The sequence below is a fragment of the Gallus gallus genome, chromosome 3 (genome assembly GCF_016699485.2).
Source record: "Gallus gallus isolate bGalGal1 chromosome 3, bGalGal1.mat.broiler.GRCg7b, whole genome shotgun sequence".
Lineage (NCBI taxonomy): Eukaryota > Metazoa > Chordata > Aves > Galliformes > Phasianidae > Gallus > Gallus gallus.
In genome coordinates this window covers 25,504,411-25,524,236 of record NC_052534.1, presented here as the reverse complement: position 1 = coordinate 25,524,236, position 19,826 = coordinate 25,504,411, and the positions used below count along the sequence as shown (strand labels likewise).

The following is a 19,826-nucleotide window of genomic DNA, read 5'->3' as shown; positions in this document are numbered from 1 at the left end:
TCCATCTCTTGGTGGTGGCTGTGGCAGGCGGTGCTGTGGTGGCTCCTCTGCTCCCTGGCTGCGTGCTCTGCTCCTGGGTCGGGCCGGGCCTCGGCTTCCCTCCGCGCTGTGTGTGCGTGAGTGCGTGTGTGTGTCCCGCTCCTACGTTGCCTCGGATTGTTCTGCTCTGGTCGGGGAGAGGATGCTCGCTTGGATGGGTTTGGATTTTTGTTGTTGTTGATGTTGTTGTTGTTGGGTTTCTTTTTTTTTTTTCTTTTTTTATTCTTTTTTTTTTCTTTTGTTGTTGTTGTTGTTGTGATTTGTTTGTTTGTTTGTTTTCCGATATCATACATCACATTCCGAGTCGCTGGAGGTTACCGAGAGGATGGAGGTGCCCGTCTCGGCTCTTTCTGTCAAACTGGAGACGCTGGTGGTCGGGCTGGCCGCCGTGGACGGGGACTCGGCCGAGCTGTGCGTCGGGCAGCCGGGCTCTGCCAACGACCGCATGCCGCTCTGTCCTATCGCCTGGTGCTGGAGCCTGCAGCGCGCCGGGAGACAAAACAACACCGCGGCCCTCTCAGACACCGCCCGCGCCAGGGGGGGGGCGGCGCCGCCGGACCCGGCCGCGCTCTAGGGGCTCGGCCCGGCCCGGCCCGACCCGGCAGCTCCCGGCCCCGGAGCCCGACCCGGCCCCGCGGCCGGAGTACCGCAGGTGGAAGGGCCGCCGTCCTACGGGGGACGGCGCGGGGAGGGACATGCAGCGACCCCGCACGGCCTCCGCGCTGCTCCCGCGGCCCCGCGAGGAAAGGGACAGCGAGCGGGAGCCTCTGCGGGAGGGCACGAAGCCGTCCTCAGCCGGGGCTCGGTGCGGGCCTGGCCGCCACGCTGGGCGGGTTCCGTGCACCGAGAGCTGGGCTGCGGGCAGGGAACGGCCGGGGACGGGGGTCCCGTCCCAGGGGCACAGCGCTGTGAGTGCAACAGAACAGCGCGAGTGCGGAGAGCGGCGCTTCTCTCCGCTCGGAACTGAAACCCCTTTTCCATCTGAAAGCCAAATTCAGCTTTAAAATACTGGAGCTTTCAGCGTCAACACTTAGGGGTCATTGCTTTCGAACACGTCTTTCTTTCTGTCTTTCTTTCTTTCTTTCTGTCTTTCTTTCTTTCCGTCTTTCTTTTTAAGAGGCAATAAATAATTTTCACATCCACTACGGTGTTGCGGATATCGCTCCGTGCCCGCTCGCTCTTCCCGAAGCCAAAGATAGCCGCTATCGGGGATAGGAGAAGGGCTCCGCGACCCGCACGGAGCCGCCGGCCGCAGCCCCAGCCCCGGCGCTGCCCGCGGGAGCAGAGCTCACCCTTCGCCCCTCCGCTCCGCGCACGGCATTGCCCGTGGAGCTGCCCGCACACAGCAGCACCGCGCAGCCTTATTCGGCACTTCTCATTATTTTACGTTGTCTAATCTCAGCGTCTTTGATTTTTCCCCCATTTACAATTCCTGGTGCATTCATCTGCTGTCAACAGCGTTGAGTCAACAAAAGCATCCGTGGGCAACTCCTGTTTATTTACAGCCCTGAGCTGATCTGTTTCCCATTTAATGGAAATTAACTGGCGAGGCACTTTGGGGTTGCACTTCTCCTACAGAATCCTGAATCAATAGCACCACTGCTATAATGAGGAGGAATTTCAGAGACAGCATTTAAAAGAACAAGAAGTTTTGTTTACGCGCTTCCAGCGGCAAGCAAACTTCAATTAAAATAAAAGCGGCGTGGCAAGCGGGCTTAAGGGGCCGTTTTCATTTGCAAAATAACTTTACCGGAGGGTGACGAGAAATAAATAGCAGGGAGCCCCGCGTTTACCGTGGCAAAGCAGAAATAATCATAAAAAGACGCCGAGAGACGCGCAAACAAATGCCAGCGCGATGCACAGCGAACGCACGGCCGGAGAGCCGGCTCGCCATGTGCTGGGAGCTGGGAAACGGAGATGGGAAGAGGGACCTTTCCCCGTCTCCCAGAGGCTTTTCTCGCCGCTTCTCCCGGAGACAAACGGTTTCGGGCTGCGAGTGCGCGCGGTTCCCGCGGTGCGCGCCGAGGACCGCGACCGAGCGCCGCGGAGCCGTCCGGCCGAACCCCGCTGCTCTCAGCCTTCCCGCGGCGGGGCCGCGCCGCAGCCGTACAGCGGAGGGAAGCCCAAAGCCAGCCGAGCCCCGGCGCCTCTGGCGGCCCTCCGCTGCGGCCGCGGAGCCGGAGCTGCCCCCGCCTCGCCGCGCGGAGCTGCCCACGCCCGCGGGGAGCCCCGCGCCCCGGGAGCCCGCGGAAGCCCGGAGCGCGGCTCGGGGCGCCGCGCGCAACTTTGCGCCGCGCATCCCCGCGGCCGCCGGGGCAGAGAGGCGCGGGGCGCCCGGAGGAAGGGGTGGAGGAGGAGAAGGAGGAGGAGGAGGAGGAGGCGCGGCGCTGCCCGAGCGGGCCCGAGCCCCACTGACCTGTTTTTAGCCGCCGCCGCTCTGTCTCTTTGCCTTCGGTTTTTGAACCAGTTGCCTACTTGCGTGGGGGTGAGCCCCGTGGCCTGAGCCAGTTCCCTTTTCTTGCTCGGATTGGGGTAAGGGTCCTGCAGGTACCACTCCCTCAGGAGGCTGCGAGTCCTCTCCTTGAAGCAGTGCGTCTTCTGCTCGCCATCCCAAATGGTCCTGGGCAGCGGAAACTTCTTCCTCACCCTGTATTTATCAACCGGCCCCAGCGGGCGGCCCCGCAGCTTCTCGGCCTCCTGGTAGTGCGCTTCGAGCCACATGGCCTGCAGCTTGCCGTGCGACTCCTTGGTGAATTTGTGGTTCTCCAGGATGTGGTAGAGGTCGCGGAAGTTGCCCGTGTGGAAGGCCACCACCGCCCGGGCGCGCAGGATGGACTCGTGCTTGTTGATGGCCTCGCATGCCCCCGGCGCCACCGGCAGCGACCAGAGGAACCTCCCCAGCCTCTCTATGTCTCCGGTCTCCTCCAGCGTCTCGCAGACGCTGGCCACTTGCTCCGGGGAGAAGTTGAGCGTGGGCAGCTGAAACATTGACAACTCTTCGTGGGGCGCCCGGGAGCTGCCGCCGCCGCCGCCGGCCCCGGGGCTGCAGCCCGAGCCGCTGCCGCTGCCGCCGCTGGCGAGAAGGAGGGAGCGGTGGTGCGGGTCGGCGGCGAAGTTGGGCAGGAAGAAATGGGTGGGATAGAGCTCTAGCGGGGACCTGAACACCATGGGATGACCGGGGAGAGCGGGAGAGCGATCACGGAGAAAAGAAAGAAAGGGAGGAAGAAGGGAGGAAAGGGCACCCGCACCGCGCACGCATCCACACCCGCACACGCACACGCAGCCACATAGAGGCGCGGGGCACACGCACGCACACACACGCGCACACACTCACGCACACACTCACGCGCTCACACGCGCCCGGCCCCGCGCCGCCGCCGAGTCGGGATTCAGTGATTCGACAGCGGTCGCCCTAATGACAACAGCCTCATAATATCTCCCCTAAATCCACAGTGAGTGCAGCGCCGAAACATTTTGTTTCGCTTTTCTATTGGTCTTCTGCGTGTCGTTGTGGCGTTGCCATGGCAGCCGCTGCCAATCACTGTCAGCCCTGCCAATCATTACGGAGTACGTAAGAGAGGTTTTTACCACTTCGCCCGAACGCGCGGGGGGGAGGGAAGCGGGGCGGCTGCTGGAAAAGCGTGGTGGGGTTTCTTTTTTTTTCCTTCTTTTTTTTTTTTTTTTTTTTTTTAATCTTCGCAACTCCTCATCTCAGCACTTCCCCTTCTCCCCGGCTCCCCCCCCCTCCCCCCCCCCCCCCCCCCCCCTTCTCCACACCCCTCCTAAATAAGGGATCAAATAATGCGAAAAGCGGTGTGCACATATTTGTTGAATGGGATGAGCAATTAGAGGGTGGAATATTATTGTGATCTTAACGAGGCTCGTTAAAGCTAAAGGAGATACGGGGGGAAAGTAAATGGGCCAGGCTGGGATACGCGTTCGGATAAAGGGCTCCTAACTGAGACAATTTACACATGATTTGCACGTAGTTTCACTTCATTCTGCCTATCTGAGCACTAATAGTGCCGGGGAAGAAAAGAAAGATGAGATCATTAGACCCATCCTCATGCCGCTGACCCTCCCCGAAGCGGCGCACACAGCGCAGCCCGGGCTCAGCCCCGCTTCCCCCGCAGCCTCTCCTCTCCTCTCCTCTCCCCTCCGCGCCCCCTCCGCACAGGGACGCACCGCGGAGTTCGGCTCCGCTCCCCGCTCCCGGTCCCCGGTCCGCCGCTCCCCGCCGCCCCCCGTCCCGAGGCCGCTTCCCTCGCCCTCCCCTCGCTCCCTCGCCTTCCCTTTCTCTCCCCTCGCTCTCCACTTTGTTTTCTTTCCCTTCTCCCCCTCCGCCCGCCGCCTCCGCTCTCCCCTTCCTTCCTCCGCAGCCCGGCCCTGCGGCAGGTCCTCACCCCCGCCCCGATGGGGCTTTACACCGCACCTCTCCTTTTCCCCCCAATTCCTGCCACGAACTTCCCTGGCTTCAGCGTGCGGGGAGGAGGCGAGAGAAAGCTCTTTGCAACCTCTATTTATCCTCCCTCTCTCTGTCTCTCTGTCTCTCTCTCTCTCTCCTTTTTTTTTTTTTTTTTCCTTCTTTTTTTTTTTTTAATTGGAAGCAAAGAAATTCCGTGTGGCGGTTCGGGTCCATCCCTCGGTAAGAGCGAGCCGGGCCGTCTGCCCCCGCTGCCGCGCAACTATATTTATTATTAGGTATGTTGCTTTTAAGAAGATTTAATCAGCATCTTGAGCTGGTAACTCTTTTGTTTGGTTTCTGTAGCTATGGAAGTGTGATTTACAGAGATTTGTACGGGTCATGGACATCTTTCCAGACTTACTGTGTATATTTAGACAGGACTTTGCTTGGTGTTAAAAAGTGTATATTTTGAATAGGTTCACACACAGTAGCAAACAATACCGACATTGTAAAGGCATGTACAACGAGTATTGAAACGCAGCATCCAGACTTCAACTAATCTGCCCTCAATAAAGCTGAAATAATTATCCTAAGCCGCCTTTCTAGAAGAAAAATCATTGAGGAATTCAAAACTTTTTTAAAGATCTTTTCTGCATTCCGATGGAGATCGAGGGGTGAGGCTCGGAGCCCAAACTACTTTCAGACATCAATGGAGGGGAGGAGGGGGGGGGACGAGAGATATTACAATTAAAATGTGAAAACATAGCGTGACTCGCCCCATCCGAAGGATAATCGTCATACTGCTATGGGTGGTAGAAGTTCTTTAGCGGGGCTCCGAACCGGTTTGCGAGCCTTTCACGGCGCGCTCCTCGGGAAATAATTCCAAGTGGCAGATGAATAGGTGCAGTTGGGAGAGCTGCTGGACTGGAAGGAGCTCGCTGTATTACACATGCATCTGATTCCCACTAAACTGTCATCGCTGCGCTCCTCGCGGAAATAGCTCGCCCGCTTCATTTTAGCCATCCGCTTCAACACTTCTGCTAACAGACTTGGGGAAAAGTTCGGGCTCCCTCCTCCCCTCCCTCCCTCCTTCCCTCCCTCCTTCCCTCCCGGCTCATGTTTCCAGTTACACCGCTAAGGAGGGAAGGAGACAGCTCAGCCCCAACACAACCCAACTCGGAGGTATTAATTGGACAACAATATGTTTAGCCAAAGATTTTAATACACACACACGCAAAATCTTTTTCTTTGTAATCCTTTCCTTTTATGTAAAGGATTACAGGGAGGAGGGTGGGGTGAATTCCTGCGGGAGTTTCTTAATATTTGATTCCATTTTTTTCCACAAGCTGCGAATTAAACTACCTTAAAGTGTATTTCTACACTCAAATCCAAACGGGCCTGCATTTTTTTTTGATCTCCCGGAACATCATACAGTGCTCCTCTGCTGTAGGCTGCATCCCTCCTGTAGGGCTCCTGGAGAACTTTGCAGAGCTGCTATTTCCTCTTTCTTTTCCTTCTTTCCTTATTTCCTTCTTTCTTTCTTTCCTTCTTTCCTTCTTTCTTTCTTTCTTTCTTTCTTTCTTTCTTTCTTTCTTTCTTTCTTTCTTTCTTTCTTTCTTTCTTTCTTTCTTTCTTTCTTTCTTTCTTTCTTTCTTTCTTTCTTTCTTTCTTTCTTTCTTTCTTTCTTTCTTCCTTTTTCTTTCTTTCTTCTTTCTCTCTCTTTCCCTCTTTCCCTCTTCCTCCCTCCCTTCCTCCCTCCCTCCCTCCCTCCCTCCCTTCCTTCCTTCCTTCCTTCCTTCCTTCCTTCCTTCCTTCCTTCCTTCCTTCCTTCCTTCCTTCCTTCCATTCTTTTTTCTTCCTTCCTTTCTTTATTTCTTTCTTTTTCTCTCTTTTCCTTTCCTCCTTCATTTACTTTCATTCTTCCTTCCTTTTTTCCTTCTTTCCTTCTTCTTTCCTTCCTACCTTCTTCCCCCCACCCCCCCCCTTTGCTTTCCTTTTTTATTTCACTTTTTTCTCTTTCTCTCTCTCTCTCTTTCCTTCTCTCTCCAGGCACACAGGTCACACAATATCCGCATTTCTGCTGAAAGCATTCTCCTTCACAGCACAGCTCTGTATGGAATCGCAACGCACGCAAACTGCGTGCACATATCCCTATGTGTCCGGCCTCGTGTCCTTGTTAAACCAGCCACCCCTCACCCCATCGGCCAACATAGAGCTCCCGCTGCAGCCCAGCTTTCCCAGTGCCTGTGTAGCACAGGAGCTCTGCCAGCCCAGAGCTCCCATAGCTACATCTGTGGAGGTTTGCATTGGTCCCAGCGTCTCCACAGAGCGGCGGACAGAGCCCGGGCAGCGGCCTCGGTGCTTTCCCCGCCCGACCGCTGTTTCAGCGCTCCCCTAAGCCTGTTAGGGACACACTCTCATGTCCTGAAATGTGCAAGCAGACAATTGTTGGCGCTCTATCTTTGTGTGAGGAGGCCAGGGTGTAAATGGCTTTTAATGACTGCAGCTGCTGGCTGCAAACTGTCAATGGGATCGCCTAATGCCGAGCCGGACTCGGAAGGCGCAGCTCCGCAGCCACCGGGCGGGCTCAGCCCCCGACCCCCGCCGCCCCCAGCGCGCAGCGGCGCGGAGCTGCGCGGAGCAGAGTGAGGAGCCGCGTGGGGCTGCGCGCACAGCGGGCGCGGCCGGAGGCGGCGGGAGCGCGGCGGAGGACGGGGCTGGGCAGAGACTGCCCTCTCGGCTGGGAAAATCCTTTCCGGATCCTGTAAGTTTCCTACGGGCGGACGGAGGTCCCGCGGGGGACCGTCCCGGGGGTGCAGACTCGGGCCCCGGCTCTTCCCCTCCCCGCGCCACAGGGGCTCGGGGTACGGGGGTGGCAGGCGGGGTGCCCCCTCGGCGCTGCCGGCCGCTGTCCGCAGTCAGCCTCGATCCCACATGATTAATTGTTTTAGCTGCTAGAATGACATGTGGCTCTGCAGGGCAGGGACACCTCCCCTCCTCCCCACCCCCTCTGCCCCCCCCCCACCTCCACCCCCCCCAAAAAAGAGAGAGAGAAAAACACCGAAAAACAAAAACCCACCTCCCCCTCAATAAGCCGGGACGAGCCTGTGCTGTCTATCGGAGGGAGCCCTGCGAAGTTGTGAGTGTGTGCCGGGCCGCCGACCTGAAGGACTTTTCCGGGGAGAGGAAGGGAAGCAGAGAGGGAAGCTCTTTTATTTCACCGCTTGTTTTGATGGCAGCTCCCGGGAGGCTGCGATTTTCTGCCGCCTCGTTGGTGCCCCCACATCCCGGCTCGGGAGGGACTTCGCCGCCGCTCGCAGGGGCCGCTCGCTCCGTTCCGGGAAGGAGCGGGGGTCCGCGGGGCCGAGGCAGCGGCGGGCGGAGAGCGTGGATCCGCGACGGGAGAAGGGGGGGAGAGGAGGAGAGCGGGGCAGGGGATGGAGGAGCCACGGTGCTCTCCCGGCCCGGTTTTATGATTAATATTTTCGTGAGGATTTAATTGATATATATATATTTTTTGTCATTCTGCAGTGGTAAGGGCTGACAGTTCAGAATAGCTGCCGTCTTTACAAACGTGCGTGCGTCCTCCTGCTTCCTTTCCTCTCTTCTTCCTCCCTTTCTTCCTTCCTCTCTCCCTTCAGCCCCGATTTCCCAAGATAAATGAATGCGCATTTGATGGGAGTGTAAGATGTGGCCCATTCGGCTCCCGTAACTCAATCCTGTTGATGCAATGTGTGCTGAACCGGTTGTGCTCAGCGACATGTGGGCAAGGGACTTTTTTTTTTTTTTTTTTTTTTTTTTTTTAACGGTTTGGATTGGCTTAAGAAGCCGAGGGGGGGATTTTATGACTGCTCCCAAGCAGAGCTGCAGCTCCCAAGTTAAACTTTTGTGCACCCCCCTCCCCCCACCCCCCCCATCCCCCCCCCCCACCGCTGCACACACACACACACACACACACACACACACACACATTTCGTCCTGCGGGAACACAGCCGCTGCGGGAGGAAAGCACGAGGTACCCATTTCGATTTATTTTCCAAGGAGGGGGAAAGGAGCGCGGCTCGCGGCACGGAGCGGGGTTGGGAGCCGCACGCTGCGCTCCGCCGCCCCCGGCGCCGCCCGTTACCTGCGCGCAGAGCAGCACCGCTCCCAGCGCAGCCCGACTCCTCGCGGTGCCGCGCTATCAGCAAGGGACACTTGATTGACTGATCTAGGTATGATACTCGTGCTGGGCGTCTAAATTAAATATTAAGTGAAATACTTAGCTCTAATTAGAAAGCGTAACCTAGCAATGAAAACTTGGAGAAACGCATCGCGGGGGGAGGAGGGGACAGCCTTAAGTGCGGCGCCGAGGAGCGGAGCGGTGCCGCGTACCGAGGGTGACATGTTCGCAGCGAGCGGCAACGCGGCGGTGATTGACGCGTCATTAGAGCCGTCGGGCTGGTCCTAGTAATTCTGCCACACACACACACACGCACGCACACAAAAAGAGGAAAAGCGTGGAGCCTCGCAGACAAGTTATTTATTTATCGGCGCATTAAACGTAATTAGACCGGAGGGGGAAAAAATAAAAGGGGGAGGCGTGGGTAGTGTGCCGCCGGTTCCAAGGTTCCAACGAGCGCACGTCCGGAGCACAGCGAGCAGAGAGCGCCGGGCTGCGAGGCCGAGTGCTTTCCCACCCGGCTGCGTCGCCCCGGGGCATACAGCCGCGCAGTTGCCCCAACTTTCTCCTTCAGTGCAAAGTTCCCGGTGCGATGGAAAATGTGAATATTTTATCAGTCTCTTGTGGTGACCCTCATTAGGTGGGCATCCTGCTAAGGCCCCGGCGTTCCGAGCGAGCCGCCCAATCAGAGCATTTGCACGCCTTGTTAGCGCTGCTTAATGAAGCTTCCCCGCGCACTCAAAGAAAGGCCCCCTCGATGTAGATTTACCTTATGTCAACTCGTTACTTCTAATGAATCGCATCAAAATTCTTCCCTGAATGAGGCCGAGCCGCCCGGACCGGGATCCCCTCCCCGCCCCGCGGAGCCCACCCCTGCCCGGGCCGCCGCCACCGAGGGGACGCGGAGGGGATGGGGCCAGAGAGGGGACCGCGGCGGCGGCTCCGTTGTCCCGGGGGGAGCAGCCCGACCCCGGCCTCGGCTCCGGGCGAGGGCAGCAGCGCGGAGGCTCCGCCGCGGGCAGGTGGAGATTCGCTCTTCGCCGGTAATTTCCAGCCCAGCTCCCCGTCCCTCCGGGCTGGCATTTTAAAATCAATTAGTATTTTCGGTTCTCGAGGTGAATGATTCAAACAAATGTTTGGGAGATCCTGAGGGAGAATAGGGCCGTGACAAAAGGTTTGATTGGCTTTATTTCCCCCCCCCAAAAAAAACAACAAAGGCGCGGGGCCGCGAGAACAATCCGCTACATCAGGGCACGTTCAATTAAATGAAAGTCATTAGCTTCGCCGTGAAAGCACTACCTTTAAAATCAGATGGGGCGGGCGCGGGGGGAGGGGGGGGGGGGGGGGGCGATAATGGTGGCAGGAGGATTTAACGCCCCCTCCCCCTATGCACACAAAGCCCTCCAAAAAAGAAGAAGGGAGAGAGGGGGAAAAAAACCCACGCAACACTTCACCCTTTGGAAATTTGTGCTCGGTCTAAACAATAGGAAGCCCATAATGCAGATTATAACACTCACTGACTCGAATCCATTATCTGCCCTCCACACTGTCTATATATTGATTTCCATATACTTTCTATTGCTCTCGATGGCTGAGCAAAGCTCCGGTTAAGAGCCAGACGACACGCAGGAGCGCTGCTTGAACTGCATCTCCCCGTTCCGAGCCGGAGCCGGTTGTAAACACGAAAAGCTGCCGCTTCCCCGCCGCAGCCGTCAACAAGCACTGCACGCACAGACACCCACCGCAGCGCGCACGGCCGCCTCTCCCTCCCTCGCGTCGCCCGAGGGCATCCCGGGGATGGGGATCCCTGCCCGGCTCGGGCCGCTCGGTCCCGAGCGGCCCGAGCCGGGCAGGGATCCCCATCCCCGACCCTGGGAGGGCAGAGGCGTGGGCCCGGCCCCTGCGTGTGGCCCTCCGCCCGCAGCAGCCCCTTCCCCCGGGCGCAGCTCTGAGAGCTGCAGAGCTGAAGTTTGGCGAGGCGGGACGCTCTGCGGACGGTAAGTTTGATATTTGGATTAAGCTCACTTCCTCGCCGCCTCTTTGTGTGCGTGTGTGTGTGTGTGTGTGCGTGTGTGTGAGCTCTGCTGCGAGTGATCGTAGCAGAGGGAGAAGCACCGTGTGCACAGCACAGATTTGGGGGAAAGGGCTCTGATGGGGGCGCGGGTGTGAACCCCGGGCCGCAGCCGTGTGTACGTCTGTCTGTCTGCTCGCAGCCTTCATCCCAGGGCACCGCTTTGGGCAGGAAAGTGCCCATAGCGTTCAAGTGTTCGGAAAGAAGCAGAAATTAGGGGGAGTGTGTGTTTGGGCGAGGGGGAAGCCAAGCGGGACTGGCGTTATACGGACCCCGAGTGATTCCCTCCGATATGTTGGGGACATCATCCGAGACAGCGCCTGAAATGGTCACATCTCCCTCCTCCCCGCGCTGACTTTAATGGAGAGTGTTAATTTGTTTCGAGGCAGTGCGCCGCACTGATAAGTCCTCCCCAGCCGATACGCTGAAGTTTAAATACCAGCAGGTGCAAATGTGCTCTACTTAAGGCTCTGCTCTACAAATAATGCCGAAATTCGAGAGCACGAGAAGTTGGCCTTTGTATTGGGATTTATAAGAGGGAAATGGCACAGTGCAGAGCCAACTGTTTACCAAAAAGAAAAAAAAAAAAAAGAAAAAAAAAAAAAGAACCACAAAACCAACAAATCCCAACCCCTGAAAGAAGGACTAAATTCTTCTTAATGATGCCGAAGGTGAAGTTGTTTCATATTGGACAAAATGGGCATTATTCTTTGTCATGTAAATTCCCGTTCACTTGACCTCAGGTTAAGGGATAATGGTCACTCGGAGCTCACACTAAAACTTATTTAAATCAGAGCTGAAGAATCATTTCGCGAAATCCGCGTAATGAAGTGAAGAGGACTTAGAGAGCCTCAACCAGAAAATACGAGGTAGGAACACGGACTTTAAAAAATGGTATTTTCTGCAAAACTCCAAGATTAGAACTTTTAAAAAATATATTATTTTAAAAAAAAAGTTATACCCGCTGGATTTCGTGAGAGACGGGTACATAATTTCGCGTAACAAGATTAAAAGAAAGGAAAAGATACGAGCCGAAGGAGCTATGGAGACACGAAAGACCTCCAAGTAACGTTTACTGTGATACGTATTTAAAATGCGAAAAGAGGTGAGAAGATACCGAACAAGTGTGTAAAACAGAGGTGGAGATTTGCTGGAGACGGCGCAACTGTAGCGCAGTTTCGTTCGATAGATGCGCCGGTGGCGTGGAGCGCCGGGATGCGTTGTTTTGATCCAGAATGAGAGCGTTAGCGCAGATCCGGGCAGGCTGCTGCAGAGTACATCTGTATGCTCTCATTTATAAATCGGAGGGTGCACGTGGGGGGAGAGCGGAGCGTCCGCACTTTCCAAAGCGAAGCTGGAAAAAAAATATCCCATAGGTGAGGCGCTGGGTTGAGGGAGGTTTAATATTTAAGCGCGAGAGATTATTGGAAATCAAATAAAAATTCGAGGCGCACTGACCCATTAGGGGATTTAGCGCTGAGGAGGGAGAGATTTTCCAGGGCTTTTGTCGCTAATGTTTCAATGCTGGGCGCTAACTTTAAGAAAAGTGTCAGTAGAATAACAAATTGAGGGCATGAAAGGCCACGGAGAGAAAGCGGGCAAGGATGCTCTTGACTTCTTAGCAGTTGCTTAGAAAGGATCTCGAGCTTAATATGGGGACTCAATCAGCGCAGAGCACAAAGCTGGGGAGAGGGGGAGAGGAAAGTTGGGCTCAGCACGTGCACTCCGCTCAAGTCGCTTGAGTGAGCACTGAAGGAGGAACCGCGCGGCGCGGAGCCCCCGCGGGCTGCGCCCTCCGCCCGCCGCCCCCGGCACGGGGCTGAGGCCGGCTCCGCGCAGCCCCCCCCGCCCGCAGCGCAGCGCGGCGCAGCGCAGCGCAAAGCGGCGCAGAGCAGCGCAGCGCCCCGCCGCCCGCTCCCCGCCGGGGGGGCACTGCCCGCGCCGAGGTGCGGCCGGGGGCGGCCGCGGGGCTCGGGGCTGAGAGGCGGCTGTGCCGTGTGCCCCTCCTGCGCGCCGCCCGGGAGATGCGCGGCCGTCGAGACGGACCCGCAGATTGCGCGTAATGTACCCCCCTCGGCACAGCGCAGCGGTTTTGTTAAAGGGCTCCGTTATCAAACTCGGTCCTTCCGTAAGAAACGGGCGGTTTTAAAGCCCGGTTGTAAAGATTTTTAACAGCTTAGCGAATCTCGCAGATAAGGGAAACGTGGGGAGATGCCGCCAGGACATCAGCCCTTAATGGGCTCCTTCAGCGGCGGAGGGAGCTCCATTCTGTTCCCCGCGCGCATTATGCTGCCGACAGAATCCGAAATATACTCTATTTAATCTCGCTCCGTGACAGAGCTGTTTAAGTGTATACCATGCCTACATGCTTTGTATCGAGACCAAAAGGATGCATTGTTGAAAGAAAACTATTCAAAATCTTTCATCTGATAGAAACGATCCAGCAACTGTGAGGCAGCTCCAGCACAATGCTTCTGTCTACATAATAGGTATCTCATAAAAATACGGCGTGTCACCGCAACAGAAAAGTTAAAAGTCTTAAATGTATCCATCTTATATATTGCGGGAAGTCAATAATATTCTAACCTCGCCTGCACCCCGCCATTAAATGGTACGCGGCACTTTAAAACCGAGAGCATTGTGCTTGAAATCCCAGCCCCTGGCAGGGAAAGAGGGGAGCAAGGTGAGCTGAGCGGGGACCATTACGGATGTAATGACCTCGGGGTAAATATTCATTAGGAAGAGGAGATTCCTCTCCTAATGCCCGCTCTATTTTCTCAGGAATGCAGTATCGCTGAGCCTGACGCAGTACCGAGCCCCAAGGTTTAAAAGGAGACCGTTTCCGAGTGCTCTGCCTTTAATTTGGGGTGATTTTTTCCCCCCAGACACTTTCCCCAAGCGGGACGAAAACGCCGAGGACGAGCTTTAAAAACAAATGAACCTCTCTCCTCGTTCTATTGGGGCTCCCGAATCTCACGGGGTCACGGGCGAGATTGGAGCCTTTTCATTTCCCCCTACGAGACACGGCACCCTCGGAGGCCTCGTATTTCTTTTCCCCTACTAAAACAAAAAGGGAAGCTAGGTGTGTTTCCCTCCTACACGGGAGGGTGTGGGGGGGAGGGGGGTGAAGCTGCAAGTCGAGGTGGCGCGGGGCGCTTCTGGCTCCGGGAGTGCCGCCTCCCTTCTGGCCCCGCTGCGGGCGCTGCCGTCGGCGCGGCCCCGCCGTGTGCGGCTGCCAAGGGGCGCGGCGCCCGCCGTGACCTTCAGGGAGCGCATCTCCGCCGTTGAACAACGAGAGAAGCGCTCCCCGCACTCGCGGGCGCCATGTTCGCGCCGGGGGCGGCCGGGCTGGGCGGGGGAAGGGCGGCCTGGCAGTTGGACACGGCGGTGAGCTCGGGCTGGACGTGCTCCGACGGCCCCACAAAAGGCAGAAGTGCGGTGGGCTTTGGGATCGCTCCCTCCGGGGGACGCGCTTTGTAATATCGATGCCTGACCCCACGGTACCCCACGAAGCATTCCCTCCCGACCCGGAGGAGAGCAGGGTGCGTGGGGGGCTGCCACGGGGGCGTTTATTTTATTCTATTTTTATTTTTATTTTTTGGTAACATGAATAATCCCCCAACTTTTGCAGATGGGCATAAGCGGCCGAAGCCACAGTGCGCTCCCAGCGGGGACACGAAGTCAGCCAGAGCCGCTCCTTCCCGGGCCCGCAGGGCCGGTGCTGTCCCGAAGGTCCCCGCTCCCCTGCGGACTGCGGAACAAAGACGGGCCGGCCCAGCTCCACCCTGCACATCTCTGTAGTATTGGGCTTTTCCCCCTTTCCCCCCCTCTTTGCCCTGTTTTCCAGCCTGCAGTTACTGAAGGTCAGATGGAGAGGTCATGGCTCTGCATCCCCTATAAATAGATTTTGATATTTAGACAGCTATTGCTACTCAATATTAACTTACAGGATAATGGCGAGAGATACCGTATGCACTGAACCTGTTATTCACGAGTGAGCAGCATCTGTCGAATACAATTCTCGTCTTTTCGCCCTGTTTGGCCGTAGAGCAATCAATAGGGCGAAGGACGTCTTGGGGCTGGGCTGGGGACAGCAAGTGGGGCGCCGGCAGCGAGTGCAGCACTGACACCGCAAAAGGGCTTGGGAGGGTTGAGGTCGAGAGCCAGGTGGGCACGGAGCGGCTCCGAGAGGGGAGAGGAACCGATGCGAGAGCGTCTGGCAGGGAGCTGCCAGCAGCACAGCTCTGCCTTTATTCTGGAACTGGAAAATACGATCAGTGGTGCTGGGGTGGAGGGGTCTCCCCTCCGAACGTCCACAGCCCCATTTTCTTGGTTCTGGATTTAAGGATGGTGGATTCCAGGTAGATTCGAAACAGACACGTAGTGCTCACCTCTTATCCTCCCGTTGTTCAAGGGAAGGGGAGGCACTCAGCGCTGCGGAGCGAGCAGTAGGAATTTTATTTCCATACTTCCATTTCCCAGAGCATCCTCTCCTTACTGACCCGAGATCCTCTCTGTCTTCTGCCACCTGCAAGCATTTTTTTTTTTTTTTTCCCCTCGGTGCAATTAAAATGAAATTCACGCCCGGGACTCCCGTTGAGGCTTTAAGGCAAACAGCCGCACGCCGGGACGCGCTGAGCGGAGCCCCCCCGCAGCTGTGTCCGCCGGTGCGGCCCCGAGTGTCACCGTCGGGGCAACGGCTGCGACCGGGGGCAGCCCGAAAGCTGCGCTCCGCTCCTACGGGCGGAAAAAGCCCCGCGCCAGCTGCGAGAGCTCAGCTTTGGGAAGGAATATGCAGCAGAAAGTGCTGTGGCAGGACGGGAAAAGAGTTCGTCCTCCTGCCCGCATTCCGTCTGGGCACTGGGGGGTCGTGAAGGAGGGAGATTTTTGCTCTCGTGTGAAGCCAGTGGTTCAAAACGGCAGCGTGAGGACGGGGAAAGAGAAGAGGGGCGGTGGTTCCATTGAGCCCATGGAGCTCTGAAACGAAGTTGGCGAGCTGTGATTCTCCCCCTTCTCTCGTTTGTGGGATAGCATCTAGTGGTTGTGAGCGTGTGCCTCTGTTTGCTGGGGGTGTCCTTTCAGAAAAGGGATTATTACAAAGAAAGAGACACCAAAGAGGCAGCTTTCAGACGCCTCGGCACTCAAAGCCCCGTGATTTAAAAACCAGCCCGAGCAGCAAAGAAACAAACTTTGCATCCAACTTCCCCGACGTTTCTCTAAGCGAGAGCCCGACCGGGAAGCCGCGGGATTTGTGTCCTCGGGATGCTGAGCGGCCACCGGCACCGGGGGGCAGCGGGAGGCACAGCAGGCGCTGCCTTGCCCCGGAGCCGAGATGAGTACCCTCCGAGGAGGGAGAGCGCGGGTGCCGAGAGCCCGACCGGAGGGGCAAACGCGACTGTTTCGGGTGCTTTCTTGGCCGGCCGCGGGCAGGGTGTGCCGGCTTCCCCCGGCGCTTCTCCCCTGCCGGCGAGGTCTGTGCGCCGGGCTCGGCGTAGGAGCCCCATCCCGGCCCGAGGGCTGCAGGATAAGGATGTTCCCTTTCTTCCCCCATCTCAGGGCTTTTCTTGCCCCGAAGTAGTTCGTCCTGCTTAGGGTGAGCCGTTACGGAAGTTGTCCCCGTAAGTGAAATCAGAGTTTTAGTGAGGTGCAGTGCCCATATATTTTTAACCACGGTGATTACTAAATTAATAGCAGGCCCTAAGACAGATGTCAAAACGTCTTGAAAATGTTTATCTGTGAATAATTGAGAAGGTGGTAAGACGCATTATCTGATTGTATAATGAAATATGTATGAGGAACAGCTGTTTGCAATAGTCATCTCCCGTTGTTTCATTAGCCTAGAGCCTCCTCTTTAAAGAGGCGCTCCCCTACAGCTGGCCATTCAGCGTCGGCCACCTCCACGAGCGGCTGCGGCCGGGCTGTGCCCGCTGAAACCGCAGCGGCGATGGGGAGCCCGGAGCTGCCCCTGTCCCTTCCCCGGGGCCGCCTCGTATTTTCTCGCTCCGAGGGCGGAGAGGGAGCGCGAGTGGGGCCAGAAGATTTCTTGCCGTGTAATCTCAATCTGAAGAGGGTGTCCCGGGAGGAAGGCTCCGAGGCGCTCACCTCGGAAGAGCAGCACACAGCTATTTATGAAGATTTCATACCGAGCAGCGACAGCCTTCTTGGCTGCTTAGTGTTGACATAAACTTCCAGACGTCGAGCATATGCTGTTGCCCAGCATTGTTTATGTGTGCTACCAGATGTTGCTTTGCATCCTATTGTCTGGAGACAATGTTTAGTTCAGGTTAAAATATCTTTACTTAAACTGCTCAGTTGGCCATTGTGTGAGCATTAGTGAAGTGTCATGGAGAGGTAATGGGAAGTCCGGGGAGGTTAGCGCTCCGAGCGTGCCCGGGAGGTCCCTGGTTCATGGTGGGGTTACAGTCACCACTGTCATCTTTTGTTTTCCCTCCTCAGAGAACCCTTGTCCTTCCTCTAAAAGGATGTGCCCTGTTCTCCTTCCCTTCGGAGCTTTCTCCGCCGGTTTCACGAAGGGGCCCGATGTTTGTTTTTCTATTCCCCTAAATCGCCCGAAAGAGGAAAGGAAAGAATCTTTCTGCGTCACCGCCACCCCGGGCCGGGCGGAGCGGGGCGGCCCCACGCCTCTGATCGGGGGCTGGGGGCGCCGCGGGGAAATCGGCTGCGGCCGCGGAGTTCATGCTCCAAGCGGGTCAGCGGCTGCCACCCCGCAAAACGCCCAGCGCGCCCGCCGGCGGAGAGACCGAGGCTTCTAGGCCGGGCTGGCGGGAGGGACGGCGGCCGCAGACCGGTGGGTCGATCCGTTCGCCCGCAGCCCCTGCCGGGGGGGGGGGGGGAAGCGGCTCCCTTGGAGCTTTTTCTTCCCTTTAACCCTGCAGCCTGGGCTGGCCGTGGCAGCTGACCTGTGGCCGGACTTTTGCTCTAGGAGAGAGAGGGAAAAAATGCTATAGACTTTAATCGGATTTCTTCCCAAACACTTCTGGTATGTTGTTGTTATACATCTATATGGAGATCATTATTTATAAATGAGCGAGTACGATCAGTCCCAAAGACTTTAAGAGCTCGGATTTGTGTCATTAAGTTGAGGGCAGGGTAGAGGGACTTAGTGGGGAGGCGGAGATGCCGGCCAGGGGTGGCCAGTGGAAGTTCACTTGCCGCCTCTCTTTCCCTTTTTGCCCCCCTGTAACTCCGAGAACACCCCCTCCCCCACCTCTGGGGCCGGGGAAAGGCCTCAGTGGCAGCCACCGTACCCAGGGCTCCGGTGGGGCAAGGCCGGTGTACACCGACCCACTGGAACAGCCCCGGCTTCTGCACGGGGCCATGGGGCTGTGGGTCATACAGCCACCAGCTGTTTTCTTGCGTTACAACCCTGCCTCACACAATGGAGGCATATTTTCCCGTAAACTAGGTGCTCTGCTAAGAGCGGAGACTATGTGAGAACATTTCCAGAGGTTTTATAGGTCGAGATAAACCCTAACCCCCCTGGTCTGACATTGGTAAAGGCACTTCAGGATATTGTTAACATCTCTCTAAATGCCCGAATTAAACAAAAAGCCACATCGTGTACTTTCAGCATTGAGAACAGAGGTTTTGCAAAGCGATGCGCCGCATAATGTAGATGTAGTTGTGTTATTTCTAGCATTTTTTGCTTGTGCATAATCCCTTATGCCTTTTATTATAATCCTACACATTACAGTTAATCTGTAATGATACTGCTTCAGTGGGACCTGTTGCACACAGTGATGGTAATTTGTAACCTTGGTAACAGTTTTAAATAAAGATTATAACAATGATGTCAACTGTTTTATGCACCATACCGTAAATGTGGTCTCAGTGTTACTATGCCTGTCGAGGACAGAGTTTAAGAAACGGTTACGAGGTTCCACTTACTATAACGTGAGCTATCACTTCTTAGCTTGTCCTTAGTAAACACGATCGTGATTCTAAATAGTAGAAAGATTTTCAAACTGCTGAGGACTCTGTAAACTTTAATTTTCTGAATGAGGGGGATATTATTATGAATTAGGGTTATCAGGATCCAAGTACCCTTACCAAGAACATTTTCGTCTTCCAGAGAAATATCTCAGAATAAGTACTACTTAGACACGCTAATGAATAATGCTAACATCGACTCTACCATTAGCCTTCTGCACGAGCTCTCACCTCTATTAAAGCTTACAGAAAATGCTCACGGGCTGAAAGCAAAATTAAATGTAATTGCTTTTATTTACCTATTGCTTTTATATAATTAAAATATTTTAAGTTACATTTATTAAATGGCATCCACTTCGATTATTACCTGCCATATATATGAATCCATTTTTGCTTATTAACGACACCAGTATTAGCTATTAAAATATGTATGTATGCATATATGTATCACGTATATTGTATTTGCCAAGATATGTTTCACTTCTCATTAACAAAAATATTCCCGTGGAAGATCCTCTGAAGCGTGTTTTTCATGCACACTTATTAGTAATCACAGTTGTCAAGAATTAGATATGCACAGATCGCAAATGGAAAGGAAATACGAGATGCCAAATGAAATATACAGTAGAACTGAAGCATAACTGGTTTTCCTCCTTAAAATAAAAAAATGTACAGAGTGGAAAACTGAGCTATTAAGCTTACTTAAAAGATGGCTTTGTTGGTTTAATTATACTGTAGTTATTTTATAAATATGTTTCAAAGGAAGCTTGCCATATTGAATGTCAATGAAGTCTGTAAAGAAAGGACTCACAAAAGCTAATGCATACCAAATACCAAATTTTAGTAATTAGCTTTCTTATTTATTACAAACTAAAGGAACCTATTAACAGACAAGAATTTCTATTTAGCTAGCATTACAGTGTTTAGCCATTAAAATAAAAAAGGACAAAAAATGATTTCCCCCCCATCCCAGAACTTTATGTTCTTTCTATTTAGAAAGATGAACATATTAAAAAAACTCCTTATAACAGAAACTATGATTCTTTATTACTACCATCTGCACAGATCCAAATTGTGCACTGCTTTATTTAGGCAAAACTTCCATTCTTTCCAAAGGCAAAGACCCGTCTGATTAAGAGCTTCAGATATTTTTCACATATTTCAACAGCTGCATTTCAGGGACTCGTGGGTACAGTACA

The 19,826-nt window shown here is 55.0% G+C and overlaps 1 protein-coding gene and 1 long non-coding RNA gene across 2 annotated transcripts in view; one reads left to right on the top strand and one right to left on the bottom strand.

Annotated features, from left to right (window-relative positions):
* Window positions 1-283: 283 nt before the first annotated feature.
* SIX3 (SIX homeobox 3) lies at window positions 284-3,415 on the bottom strand. The gene is given in 2 exon segments (NM_204364.2): window positions 284-517; window positions 2,456-3,415. Coding segments are annotated over 2 exon segments (945 nt in total). The 5' UTR covers window positions 3,208-3,415; the 3' UTR covers window positions 284-324.
* A 4,989-nt stretch (window positions 3,416-8,404) lies between these two features.
* The window catches only part of LOC107052926, a 34,412-nt gene continuing 22,990 nt past the window's right edge, over window positions 8,405-19,826 (top strand). The window contains exon 1 of the long non-coding RNA XR_001465755.4: window positions 8,405-8,459. This is a non-coding gene — a long non-coding RNA (uncharacterized LOC107052926). The remainder of the gene's footprint in view (window positions 8,460-19,826) is intronic.